This window comes from Empidonax traillii, unplaced genomic scaffold (genome assembly GCF_003031625.1).
Source record: "Empidonax traillii isolate 1590-97213 ecotype Southwest subspecies unplaced genomic scaffold, ASM303162v1 scaffold60:size2069287, whole genome shotgun sequence".
Lineage (NCBI taxonomy): Eukaryota > Metazoa > Chordata > Aves > Passeriformes > Tyrannidae > Empidonax > Empidonax traillii.
Genome location: NW_020955253.1, coordinates 930,703 through 945,178, shown reverse-complemented (window position 1 = coordinate 945,178; position 14,476 = coordinate 930,703). Strand labels below are relative to the sequence as shown.

The 14,476-nt window shown below is 37.5% G+C and overlaps 1 protein-coding gene across 1 annotated transcript in view; it reads left to right on the top strand.

Moving 5' to 3' along the window:
• Positions 1-14,476, top strand: part of WWC2 (WW and C2 domain containing 2) — a 100,006-nt gene that overhangs the window by 51,365 nt on the left and 34,165 nt on the right. The window contains exons 5-9 of the mRNA XM_027879892.1: positions 785-864; positions 4,094-4,223; positions 4,648-4,794; positions 5,768-5,841; positions 10,538-10,780. Of these exons, the coding sequence (XP_027735693.1) occupies positions 785-864; positions 4,094-4,223; positions 4,648-4,794; positions 5,768-5,841; positions 10,538-10,780 (674 nt within the window). The remainder of the gene's footprint in view (positions 1-784; positions 865-4,093; positions 4,224-4,647; positions 4,795-5,767; positions 5,842-10,537; positions 10,781-14,476) is intronic.

Sequence of the window (14,476 nt, the reverse complement as noted above, 5' to 3'; positions counted from 1 at the left end):
TGTTTAAGTGCATTCATTTTTGGGTACTCTAGAAATTTTGTTTCAAACGTTTGGAAAATATGACATTAAAAATTAAATGGAGGATTTTTTATTCAATCTTGATTCATAAATATTTTGTAATATACTCGTATCTGCTGATGTCTGAAATAGCAATATTAAGATTAAGAAGCAATTGACCATACAAATTTAGGGAAAGTAAAGAATGTTTTTCCAAGGACATTTCTATTAAATAGACATGTATATTTGTGATCCATATATGTTTAGTGATTGTTGTCTTTGAACTCAATGAATGTAAATTATATATTTAGGAATCCAGTGTCTGGAAAGCTGTATAAGAAAGCATGGTTCATGGGGGGGGGGGGGGGGGAAGATCCATTTTGTCTTTTACAGTGCAAATTACTTGAGAGCTTCCAGGAATGAAAAAGTGAAAATATAATAAGCCTAAAAGTAAACAGGCATGTCCCTGTAGGACAGTTGGAATGCATGCTTAACAAGTGAGAAGTAAATTACTTGTTAAAGTTCTCTCAGGTTTAATAACACAGTGTGGTATCATTACAAATAAGGAATGTGATTTAATCTGCTTGTGTCCCTTTAATACTAAAGCATGTTGCCCATAGACATCAGGAAGAGAACAGATTCTTTTTTTTTTGTTAATGTGTGTCAGTAGAGCAATTTACTCTTTTTCTCTCATCTGATGTGGAGCATACATTAATTGTTCAAAGCCATGTGTTACACCATTTAACAAGAGGAATTTTCTAACTCTTTCTTTGATTTAACACACAAGGTTAAGAAGCTGAAGAGGGAACTCTCTCAGATGAAGCAAGAGCTGCTGTACAAGGAACAGGGCTTTGAAACACTGCAACAGTGAGTAAAAGAAAATAGTAGAAACTGACTTAATTCAGTCACCTGATTTCTTTGTTTTTTGGCATGGAATTGAATCCATTTTATCTGAGAGAATTATTGTGGGGGGAAAGGGGAACCTAATAACTCTTTTTGTTGTAGTTAGGAAGCAGGAAATCTGTAGAAATGGCAAAACTTTTGTGCAAGTGTTAACATGAGAAATCTATCTCCCCTCTTATTTTTTTTTTCATGAGGTAGCTTGTGTTGCAGAGAGACAGAAAAAAAGGTGGTTGAAAATAAGGAGGATGAAATTAACTGCTCTGTGTGCCCACATTTAATTTTTTTTTTTAAATTTATTTTGAGTAAGTAATTACGTCTGTCTTTCCTCCTTCCTCACCCTTGAACTCAAAAGAGGGAGAGAGAAGGGTGCTGTTCTCGGAGGTATGAATGGTACACAACTGTGCAGGGTTTTAAATGAGTCACAATTTGAGGATTAGAGACCTGACTTTCTTTGTTCCAGTTGCTGGAATGCCTGGTGTCCAAAGGACTGATGCTGAACCGGATGAGCTTTCTGCATGTTTAACCAGTTGGATTATTAGGGAATGAATTTTTTTCAGTCTGAGCAATCCCTGCTGCTCCTGACTTACAAAATTGGGCCCTAAAATATTAAACGTTACCGGAACTGTCACCACAAAGAACTTGCTGCGGAGGAAACCTTGCTAACAAGTGTGTTTTCTTGACTAATGTGAAGAGAAATTTATTAATGCTAGTTGTTTTCTGTATTGTGGTATGTACCCGTACATTAAGGATACATTTACAGTAACATGCTGAGCTGTTTACTCTTAGTGCACTAGTTCCAGTAGCAAACACAGTGTTGCAGCATTAGTGTAATATTGTCTGGAATCATTTACCTTTTTGCTCAGGACCTCCTGTGTTTGGCAGGATGCTGTCAGATAAGTAATAATCTCTATCCTGGCGAGCTTGCAAAATATATACAGAAAAGGGACAAAAGGTGGAAAAAGGAAAAGTGTTTCCATACTCCAAATAGAGGCCTAAAATGCAGAGAAGTGATTTGCAAAAGATGACAGAGCATCTGTGTTTGGAGCTGGGAGATTGGAGTTCAATTTCCAGTTTTAATCAAAACATCTTGTAAGCTTTGCCTGTATATTTTAATAGATCACTTCTGAAAAACAGGCATTTTTTAAACTGTGAGAAAGAAAATCTGGTGGAGGAAGTGACCAGTCATAGTAAGAGACATGTCAAAATGGATGAAAAATGTGGGTTTCTTTTATGATGAGTTTGGAGTCAATTTGGGACTGAAAACTCTCAGCACCTTAGGAGGATCCTCCTTCATTTTGACTTAAACAGAAATGTAAGGTTTGTCTGTTATTTAAATATATAAAGACCAGCAAAGATAGTTTATCGAATTTAACCATAAATCAGATCTCATTTGTAGTCAAATTTGGAAGAAGAAAGACGTATTGATTCTAAAGCTTAAAGTAATAAAAACTCATGCTGCTGTCCCAGGATTAAAGGTTAGCCAATCATGCTGGTTTTATTATATTAATTCAACAATGAAGTATTGTTTTAAAGCAGCTTGCTCACAAGCCATTTTGATAGGAATCCAAAGCATGTTTCAGAAACTGTCAACAGCATTCCACAGAAACACAATGGACGTTTGTTTTTAAAATTCAGCCAGCCACTTTCAAACAGTACTAATCCCATTAATTTAAAACAGGATGATGGAATATCTTATATGTCAGAAATCCTTCTTGTCTGTCTTAATTATATACAGAATAAAGCAGTTGCAGTTTGAATGTGGCACGTCATATTCTAGACAGCATGTGGTGTATTACCCAACTGTTCATTCATGATCCCAGTTACCGGTGTATCCTGTATCTATTTGACCTTAGCAACCTGATAAGTTACCAAAAATTGAGTGTTGTCAGACAGTAAGTGCCTGTCTAGAAAGAGTCTGAGGAACTTTCAAGGTGAAACAAATACATCCTTGAATAGAAATGATTGCAGAGTCACACAGGCAATTTTCTTACATAAATGCTGTTTTAGTTTGCACAAAAACTGAAATGTGGAGAAAGGAGAACAGGCATGCTCACAACTTTAAAGACTACTTTAGAACTTTGATATCTTTGTGGCAAAAAATGGAAGAAAAATAAAATACAGTTGCAGGTGTTTCGTGCAAGTTGCTGTTCTTTCAAGGGATGCTTAAGATCACTTCTGATCATTAAAATGTTTGTTCATTCCTCACTCACAAGATGAATGACTTCCAGCAAAGATGATAGATGATAATAAAACCCAGAAAACCAATTGCATTATAGAAGAATGTATTCTCTACTCAATGATTGATTTTTGTCAAGGTGGCTGTTGGTTTTAATTTTGTGAAGCACAGCTGCAATCATTTCCATGATGCTATGAAATATTCAATTAAACTAGAGATGAGAGAAATATGCTTGCAAACTATAGTTCTTGAAGGAAATGTTGAAATACTAAAATGAATCATCTTCTTATCTCTAGGAAGGTTTTTTAAAATTATTTTCAATTTAATTAATTCAATTTTCAATTATTTTCAAAATCCTGATAGTTCAGGAATTTAATGAATTGTCCAATCTATGACATATGGTATTAATTATCCAGAGATTTTGTGAGTAAAGAGAGCCTGGTGACTGGCTGAGCACAACAGCTGTACCAGATGGTTAATGCCAAGGATTAGGGTGAACTAGAGGGAAGCTGAGACAAGAATGGTGCTGGTTACGTTTCTGCTCAGAAAGGCTGATTAGTACCAAGAAGCTTTCCTGTCTACCCGTGTCCCATTGTGGGTCTGGGTAGAAGAATACAACTAGTAATAAATTCTGCTTCTGAAAGGATCACAAACATTTAATTGTATGAAAGGTGGACCCAAAAGCTGCTCCTGTGCTGCAGAGTTATGGTTGGGATGGGAATTTTGGCAGTGTTGTCAGTGATAACTACTTGTGGTAGAATGAATGGAAATCTTTTGGTAAGCTGTTCTCTGGACACTGTGTGTGTGCTACATAGCTTTGACATTTTTGCCCAGGATAAAGTAGTATTTGAATGGAGACTTCAGTGTCATTTTTCCTTTTTTGCATGTCTGTTACAGGAAATGGTATCTCATCTCCTTCCTTTCTGTTCTCTAAGTATGCCTCTGCCTGAAGCAGAACAGCAGAGATGTTAGTATTATTTTCTGTATTAATAGTATTAATATTCCTTCTTTCCACAGAATTGACCAAAAAATGTCTGGAGGCCAGAGTGGCTATGAACTGTGTGAGGCCAAAGCCATCCTAAGGGAACTGAAGTCCATCAGAAAGGCAATAAGTTCAGGCGAGAGAGAAAAACAAGATTTAATTAAGGTATTTTGAATTCTCAATGCAAGTTTTGTGTGAATTTCTTCTAACATGACCCGCTTCCCGGGTGATAAATACTTTGCATTTTATATTTTTAAGGGATTCTCAAAATTCTTTGAGTCAAACTATTATTATAATCAGTTTTCAGATGCAGAAACTGAAGCCTCTGATGTTCCTAGATCTAAAAGCCACTCTGTTAGAGAATATAGATTTTTTGAACATGTATGTAAGGTGCAATATGTATGTTACCTTTAAATCACAATCACCTGCCAATGGCTTGATTAAAAGCATAGTTTGCTTTATATGAAATAAACACAGAATTTTTATACTGGAGTCTTTTATGTAAATATCTTTTGGAGATAAACTGGTATAAACATGGTAAAAGTGCAAAAGAATTTTAATACCACTTCTTGCTCTGTTTCCTGGACAGAGTCTTGCAAAGCTGAGAGAGAAATTCAGTCTGGACCAAACCATTGAAACATCTGAACCAGACTTAAGTTCCAGTTCTGTAAACTCCCAGACGTCTTTTCCTAGACAAACTCTGGATACAGGGTCTCAGACTGACATTTCTGGTGAGGTGAGCTTTTTTCCATTTTGTCCAATGTAAAGGGAAATTGAAACAGAATGCTACAGTTAATGGTATTAGAATCAACTGGCTGTTCGCTATTGCTGATAGGCATATATATATTTATATTTATACATTTGCTTCAGAGAATTACTTAGAATCAGTTATCTGGGGTTTTTTTCCCTTGAATTTTAAATCAAGTTTCAGATGAACTTTATACATTTAGCGTGAAGCCTTTGACAATCTAATTTGGTCAAATAGTTCCAGTACAGTAAAGATTGATCTGTGTCTAGGATATGTTTAACCTTACAGACCTAATTTCCTATGAAGGTTTCTTTTAAATTTTCAGAAACAAGATCACAGAATTTAAATGTGCAATTTCACAGAGCTGAAAAACTGTTAGTGGAACTACTTGTTCAGTGATTTGGTAAAACCTCCTCTGTTTCACTGATGGCATATTTTATATACACAGAAAGCTGTGCTTAATTTTGATTGTTTCTTTGAAGTTCTATGAACTAAGTTTGTAAAGAAGTGAGTGCACAAGGTTTTCCAAACAAAGAGCTAAGCTTGTCTATGATTTGCAGCAAATTTACTCGAGTCTAACTCTGAAAGGCACTGACTTAATTCTAAGTTACGAGTTCAGCAGGGTTCAAAGTAGAAGATCAAAATTTTGGGTACAATCACCGCAAGACCTCTTGGAAAATGCTGTGGCTTTACTGTGATGGAATATGGTCAATCGGTAGTACAGTAGTTAAAAATAGACGAACTGGCTCAGAAGAAAATAGTGCTGTTTTGTGCATCAGAGTAGATGAGATCTTAACTAGGCACTTAAGAGCAAGTGTAGTGCTGGCTGCTGAGTGGGCAGGGAATGTAGTTTTGATTTAAAGTCGTAATTTTTCTATTCTCTGCCTCGGTTTTGTTGACTCGTTTAACAGCTTTGCACAGTGATAAGGCTACTTTTTTTTTTTTTTTCCCCCCTCAACAGATTGGAGCGCGAAGTAGATCAAATTTAGCAGAGAAGGTCAGACTAAGTCTGCAGTATGAAGAGGCCAAGAGAAGGTAACGGGGCCGGTTGCTGTGTTCGGTCGCAGCCTGGAGCCGGGAAGGTTCCCGATCCCTGCGGCACTATCCCTGTGCTCGCAGCGACACCCAGCGGACGGTGCTCCTGCCGTGTTCCCTTCCCTTCCCAACGCAAGCAGCTTCCAGGGGCAGCCGGGGCTCTGGAACAGTATGTTAGTCGTTCAGTGCTAAGTTGGATGTGTTAAGAAAGAAAATTAAGACAGTGACAAATTACTGGCAAGTCCAGGATTAAAAGAATAGAGTGACCTGACTTTCTGCTGAAAGGAGCTGCTAGGTTATTTATGTCCATTACATCCTTCTTTGGGATCATCATTTCACTTTACTGTACCACTGAAGGCTCTTCAGTTTCAGCGTTGCTTCATATTTCCAGTGCAGATTTAGTAGGCTTAATTACTTCTTTTTTTCCTGGGACTTGGGATAATTTAAATACTTGTTATTACTATGGGATTGGTTTTTTTAATGAGTTTAACCTGAGGAGAAAAGAAATCAGAAACTGCTGCACTGTTGAATGTGGAATGCCTTTCAAATAAAGTTCTGCAGTGGCTGCTCAATGAAAGCAGTGCCATTTTGATGAATTGCCACAGCACTGAGAAATGGGCATCAAAAGGCAGAACATTCAGGGTTCAAGTGACATGTCTTCTGGGGCACCAGAAGTGCTACATAGTGCTGGGGGAAGATTTACTATTGAGATAACGATCTTGTATTGTATTATTTTTTAATATTTCTCACAAAATTAATTGTCAGCTATTCAGAAACCTAATTGGTTTTGTTATGGAGGTTCTTCATAATATAAGGGAAATAGGAATCTAAAAACTATCCCACACTCAAAGTTCCTTTTTTTACTATTAAGAACTACGCTAGGCAACAAAATAAAAACCAACACTTTTCTCCAGATGAAAACTGTGCTTAAAATACCACTTAATCTGAGATGTAAGTATTATTTTACTTGGAATGCTGTAGCATGGTCAGTTAGAAAACTACAAAAATAAGTTTGCAACTTGTAAGTACCAATTAAAGGCATAGTTGTTTTTAGGTTCTAAAGACAAGAGGCTGCACAACTATTTTTTTACCTACTTTCAAATGCATACTCTCTGCATAGAGCATAGTAGCTACCATCCTTGCCAGTAACAACAGTAATCCTTTATATCGTCAGTATGGATCATAAAACTTTATTATATAATCAATGCATTCATTGAAGACCGCTAAGGCTACTGTGTTTGTTCAGTATTGAACATGTGTGATTTTGGCTAAGAATCATCATGTACATAATCTTAATTGTCAGGTGGTGTTTTATATGCAGGTAGATGGCATTTTTTCTCAGGCATAATTCATCCAAAACCAGATCATCCTCTGTTCTGATTGTGTCTTGATACCAAGAAGTCCTGGCATTGTGTTTCATCTTACCTTTGTAGGAACAAAAAACCTGTCAGTAAGTCAGTTTACCACTTCTACCCTGGAGGGGGGAAAAAAAGAGAGCAAAAAAGAACAGTACAATGCTCAGAGTATGGAGTACTGCAGCACAGGATCTTTCTTTCTCACAAATTAGTTAGCAAAGAACACTTCAGTGTTTGTAACTGGGAATAATGAAGATACATACCAGTTTGCACATGAAGTTCAGTACCTAATTACACCCTTTCCCCAGGTATTTGGACCACTGTAATCATTACTGTAATTTAATAAGGCTTGACCATTATTTCTGAGATATTAAATGTGCAAATTCTCAATTTTTTTTTTAAATAAAATAACTAAGAGAAAGAGAGGATCCAGGAAGTGAACTTCTCTACTTGAAAATCATCAAATAATTTTGTACATTGCAGATTTTCTGTTTCTTAGCCAGCAGAGTGTCTTAAAGAGGTGGAATGTTCCTAACTGTGCTAAAATCAGTTGCAGTTGTTATTCAAAAGGATCTGATGTCAGCATACTGACAGTCCTATCTGATGTGGTGGAGATCTGCCAAATATCCCTTCTTGGCCTGTTGTGGCCTCCCACCCTTAAGGGGAAGGGAGTACCCAAGATTCGTAGATGCCTGTGGTCGAAAAGGAATGACAAAAAGTCAGGGAGTCTGCAAAAACCTACAGAATTTTATTAATAAATTATACACACAGCATGGAAATAGGTATGTTAAATCCACACACTTTGGATTTTGAAGAAGGGGTAGGGAGGAGAGAGAGGTCTAGGAGAGGGAGAGAAGAAGGAAGGTAACAAAGAAACAAACATCACCGGTCTTGGCTCCATTGTCAGTGTAGCTGATAGGGTGTCCAGCGTTCTGGGGATGCCACCCAGGCTTTGCAGGGGTACCATTTTCCCAGCCCTGGAGATAAGTTTCTTGCTTTCTAGGCAAATTAGTTATATATAGTCCATTAATCTAAACCTATCTGGAAATGGGTTGAGGGCTTCAAGGGTCTTCAATGCTCTTGATCTCTCCCTACTCTATCAGCCTTTGGTGGACAGTCCATGCCCACTTCTCTCTCTCATTCCTGTGCTTGCTCTGGACTGTGTTGTGCTTCTCTCCAGACCCAGAACAAAGACGTTTGACCCAGAAAAGTGTTGTCCTGCCCTTGTATGCCCCCATTCTCCAGTCACAACCTGTTCTTTCTCACAGCATGTTCTTCCCAACAGTCCTTGGTTGGCTCCACAGCTATCCGACTGTCGGTGTCTGAGGCATACACATTAGCCCCTTCTCTTCTGGGCTTCTACACCTGTTGAGCAAGGACTTCCTCAAGAGTGTGAGACCGGTTCAGTTTTCACACCCATGTGGTCCTTTGTCTGTCTGATAAGGCAGCTGAAAAGAGTGTCAGTTACAGTAGCAGGGAGTTGTCTTGTAGTAGAGGGAGCAAAAGACCAGTTTGGAGACTGCCATCCCATCCCATAAGCCATTAAACAGCTGTCAGCAGCAGCTTCTTTCAGAATAAGGTTAGGTAGAACCAGTGACCTGGAGATGAAAGTTTTGACATTTCATTATCCATCTGAAATTATTTGGTTGTTTTCCATCTAAGTACTGCTCCTCTAAGGGACTACTGAATATAAAAGGTACATGTAACAGCTGCAAAATATGTTGAAAATCTTCATGTTATTTCATCTCACCATTTGGTTACTGTGGCACTGCTGATATTATTTCTGTTTATTTTATATTGGGGTTTTTGTGAAAAGACCCTGAGTCAAACTTGTCCTTGTGGGGGTTTGGTGGAGGTATGGGTTGTTTGCATTTTTGAAGCTGTTTTTTTTTTCACTGAGGTGCAGGTGAGAAGGAAATATTACCTATGGAAAAAGAGGGGTGGTTCCCTTTAAGCTTCTGGTATGAGCAATGGGATAGTTAGATTCAACATGAACTCTTCTTAGCTTTGACTGTAAATAAATGCCTTAACGTACTGTAAAATTAATACTGGAGATGCAAAATAAGCATGATATTATTAGTTTTGTTAATCACTGAAAACAAACTGGAAAGAAGAAAAATGCTTTCCCAGAAATCTGTCAGAACTACACAAACATACATGCTAAATTATCTCTGTGTATTTTTGAAGTGTGGCGTCGGTCATTACCTTTAGACAGTGCCTGGTAACATTGAACTTGCACAGGCTGGTATCATTTGTTGAGCTGACTTAGATACACTTAAGTATGACAGTTACGAGTAAGTAAAAGTAGCAAAGTAGTTTCTCTCACTCTAGATTGTATGGAGACTTCTGTTTTGAATGCCCTTTCTCTGCCTTCTCTCCATCCTACGAGAAAGAGATGCAGAAGGCTGTACACATTTCAAAGCTTCCATATTCTTGAGCTATGCAGCTAGTTCAGGTGAGGCAAAGCCTGGAAGTGACTGAAAGTTCTCATCTTACTAGATATAGAGCACCTGTAAAGGGAATTTTTAGGCTTTCCCAGGGGACAGTGAGTCATTGCAAGGCTTGCACTTTTTAAGCTATGCTGTTGAGCCCATAGACAGAATGATTATTGAGACTGAATACTGAAATTAACCTGTCTTGATCAGGACAAAGCTGCAGTACAATGATAATACAGATTAGTTCCTGCTTCCATCGTATGGATGTATCTGTGCAATAGGTGTGGATGTTAAGATCTGGCTGTCTTAACTCTGTGATTTGTCATCTGCAATGAGAGCAACAGTTGTACAAACTCAAACTGTTGAGTTAATAATCTCTTTTGTGTTTAGGAAGCCATTGTCCTATTACCTTTCATTTTAATTTCATAGAAGAGCAATGGTTTTGTCTTGGGATTTGCATGCATGTGTGGTACTGAAGTGAGCACCCTGCTGTGGTACACATTCTTTCACTGTGGTCATTGCCATTTCTGAGGAGCAGTCAGTCTCCAACAGCTTAGGAGAAACCCATCATGCTCCTGAAGGAGTAAAGCATAGTGCCACTACTATGTTACCAGACAGATCACTTTCCATAAACATTTTATAAACATTTTGACTTCTGCTTGAATTCAGCGTTGGAACAGGAGCAACTAATTTTTAATGTGTACACATATTGCTGTTGGCCCGGATAGGTGGCCTGGTTCTCTGGCATAATCTGTGTTCTTGTGAAGCAAAACTAATTAAAAATAGGGCTTTGAGTATAAAATGTCTTTATGTCCTGATACCTTTCAAAATACTGTATCGCTTTTCTCTTTCCTGGGATTTGTGTGCTCTGCTGGGCTCAGGCAAATCTGCTTTGTTTTATTTTAGCATGGCCAATTTGAAGATTGAACTCTCTAAGCTGGATAGTGAAACCTGGCCTGGAGCACTGGATGTGGAAAAGGAAAAACTGCTGTTAATCAATGAAAAAGAAGAGCTTTTAAAGGAGCTGCAGTTTATTACACCACGCAAACGTACTCAAGATGAGCTAGAGCAGCTAGAAGCAGAAAGGAAGAGGCTTGAAGAAGAGCTGGTGTCTGTAAAAAGCACACCCAGTCAAGCACTTACTGAAAGGTGAGAGGTTGTCTTTTGCTAATATTGAATGCTGCTTTCTGCAATCTAACCTTTGTACTCATTACAGAACATGAACTATGCCTTTGGTAACTATGCCTTTCTATGAAGATCTTAATTAAATTTGTTATTAGCCCTATGGGCAGAAACACAAAGAAACACTTTCTCTCTTCTCTGAGAGAAAGTGTCTGTGCTCTGCAATGTGAGTTGCTCTGCGTTTGTTACCAGAATGAAAATGCTCGTGACAGATGTTAAATAACTAAGGAATGTCAGCATACCAGCAGGAAGGCAATACATCATTCACTCGTTTCTGATAATAGCTGTAAACTGTTTGAACTTGGGTTACAAACATTATCTTGATTGTTGCAACATCTGAAGCCTTTCATTGTGAGTTTTATTACATACAAAAATCCAACCAAAAGGGGAAAAAATTGCCCAAAAGTTCAGATAGAAGTGTCATTGCTGCAAAACTTTTCTAACTTGCTGTTACCTACCTGGTAACTGGAGCAGCACAATAAATTGTTTTACCCAGATTCAGAGTTTGAGAAAATCAAAGCTGACTGTCATCAGCTGTAAGTGGAAATAAATTTATGGGCACCTCTAGCACACATAAAATGCAATAAACAGAAAATGTCATTGTGTGTTACCAGTGTAGTATGCCTTACTGATGTAATACAATTAGCATTGAGTGGCTTTCTTACTTTCCTCTAAGAAAGACTTGGTGTTGCTCCAGTTTCATTGAATGATGAAATTCCTATTAGTAGCATTAGAAGCTGGATCCTAAGTTGTAGCTGAGTAGGAAGGATGGGTTTTTTGTTTACAAAGTACATAAGTGTGTATTAGGCATGAGTTTTTAACATGTATAAGTACATGATTATTTTTGTACACTTCATAGTAGTTGAAACTGCATTATATTGATAACCTAACTATGTTCTAAAGAAGGATTATGTGCTACTGGAACTGTATTTTCACAGGAGAAGCTACCTGTCTGTGCTAGAATTTTCCATGTGTAGTGACACAATGAGTTGTTAGAGCTTACTTTTCTCCTCCTGATTTTTAATCCTGAAAACATGGAGTTTTTTGATTTTTTTTTTTATTTTTTCCTCTGGGATTACTGTAAGACATCGTGTTGTACACTGCTGGTTGAGGTAGCACTTATGGTAGCTTTTGGCTTGCTTTTTTCTTATTCCAGTGAATCTCCAGTGAATTTCTACCTTCAACTGTTTATGATATTAAAACTGTCTCCCTTGTTGACTTCAGAGAATGTAAATTGTTTCACACCAGGCTATTTTGAGGATTGTTTCTCATTTGTCTTCTATAAACATAAAGAAAATGTTCATTTTGTAGAAGGATTGAGATGGTGCAACTTTTTCTGAAATTTAATTTGAAAAAAGAATAGATTTAATTGTTATCAGATAAACCATCAGCATTTTGTTTCTTGGAGATGAGGAAGATTCTCCTCTCCATTACCAGTGGAGGAACCATCTTCGAAATGTTGTGCTATTGTTGCATTATTATTATTATTTTCTTCCCCGAAGTTTCGTGAACTTGCCTTTAGTTTGCAGTGTTTTCACTGATATGATACCGATAATGAAGCAACAGTGTAAGAAGCTGTGGATTGTGCCAGAGTTTAATATTATGGGGGGTTTTCATTGGTTTGGTGGTTTGTTTCTTTTCTTTATTTCTAAAGTGAAAAGAAACAGAAGACGTGCTCTGACTTAAAACAAAAATATTACAGCATAGCCCTGGGTTATTTTGGAGTAGGATGCTGAAATTGCTACCAGTAGATGTATGTGGATTCAATTTACAGAAGGAGGGTATAGATCATAACATATCAACTTCAAAAAGGCAGAGGCAGGGCATACTCTGACGGCTTTAAGAAGCCTTCCAGCAACTGAGTAGAAATAACTGGATTGGGGAACTGTTGAGAGCTACTTACTACTTTCTTTCCTCTGTGTTGGTGTCAGGGAGATTCCATTACTGCTTTAATCCTTGGCATAATCTCCCAAGTAATCGCAGGCATTTAAACAGTTGCATGATTTAAGTGCTTAATTGTGGCTTTGCCTGCAAAACTGGCACCTGCCCTTGTGCCTGCACATAAATAAACATGACCAAATAAGTTTGCACTGAAGGGTGAGGTATGTGCACTTTAACTTTTTAATATATCTTCTTTTAGGATTTTATACCCTTCTCAGCAATGTTACAGTTTAAGATCAAGACTGGAGAAAGACATCTTACTAAAACTTCTGCAATGAGTAATAGGTTAATTTAAATAGGAGGTTAATTTAAGCAGGAGAGACTGAGAGAGGCCTGTGCCGGAATAGATAACACTAGGGTTGTTTAGATGTTTACATGGGTTTTTTTTTTATATTAAAGGTCCTACTTATGCTATAAAAAGGGAAGGTTAATTGCCTGAAAGTTTTAGAGGGTTTTTTTTCCTTTCAGCCTAATGTAGAATGAAAATACATCCCTTGAATTTCAATTTGTTGTGAGATAGTAAAATTATTTTCATCATGCAGCTTATGTTTGTGACTAACATATTTCTGCAGGTATTAATATTGGTACTTTAATTACTAGTACATCAAATTACATCTAAGAAAGAATTTTTTTCAGGTACTAAATTATGTGGGATAAATTGTATTTTATCAACCTCCATAAGATAATAATAGAAAACAAACTGTTGATTGTGCTTTGTGGAGGCAAAAAACAAAGAAACTTTTTAGTTCAGTAGTACAAATTCAGTGGAACAACTATAGGTGTCTCTTTAGAGGACTTCAGCTAGATAAAATCCTAAGCTTTTATTTCCTTTCTTGCTTTCTACCATTAGTAGTTGATCACACAGAGCAATTTCTATGCCTCTTCCTTGAGGAAAAAAATGATAGTTCCCTATTGAAATGCCACAGAAGAGCTAGTGAAGAGCACTCTTGCTTGGGAAAAGCAGGATAGATTAGGCTTTAAAAGAAGACAGAAGGTCATCAATAAGTAGTAAAATGGTAGGAAAGAGTGTCTGATAGTACAGATGGGCATAACTCTGGTTTGGAAACCCGTGTATATGTCTTCCTGGGCAAAGAATGAAACACTGTGTATGCTTTTAACAGCCGTGGCAGGCGCTGGCAGCTGAACCCATCACTGCGGTGTAAGAGCACACGCAGTGTGGGCAGTCGAGTGGAAGTTCACACCCTGGCTGACCTCAGGGTAACTTATTCACCTTTGCATAACCCAGATTTGCTCGCTGAATAAGCATGAGTGTAAGCAAGTGGTTTTCATGCTTTGCTGAATCAGGGACTTTTTACTGGTATCTGACGCTCAAAAGGAGTGAATTCTGGGAACTCTCCTGTGTTTAATTCACTTTGCATAAGAAAGTAATGGTTGATTTTTGGCTTTTTTTTTTCTTTGAACTGTTCTCTTGCATTTGGATTTTAATTTATACATCCTTGAGAGGACAGAAGGACTAAAGGAATAATTTCTGAGAATGAACCATTAACTTTTTTTTTTTTTTTTAATCCGTTAAAGGAGGGGAGTTAATTTCTTGTTTCTCAGATTAGTTGCTTGAGAACTTGTGACATGTATCAGTTGACTGAGCAAGGGCTAGAGGACAACATAGTAATCCGCAACTGCAGAAGGATTTTTGCTGAATCCACTGAGGGAAAGTAATTTATGTAGTGTTGTAAATGGAATGATAAAGAGAATTATAAAAGG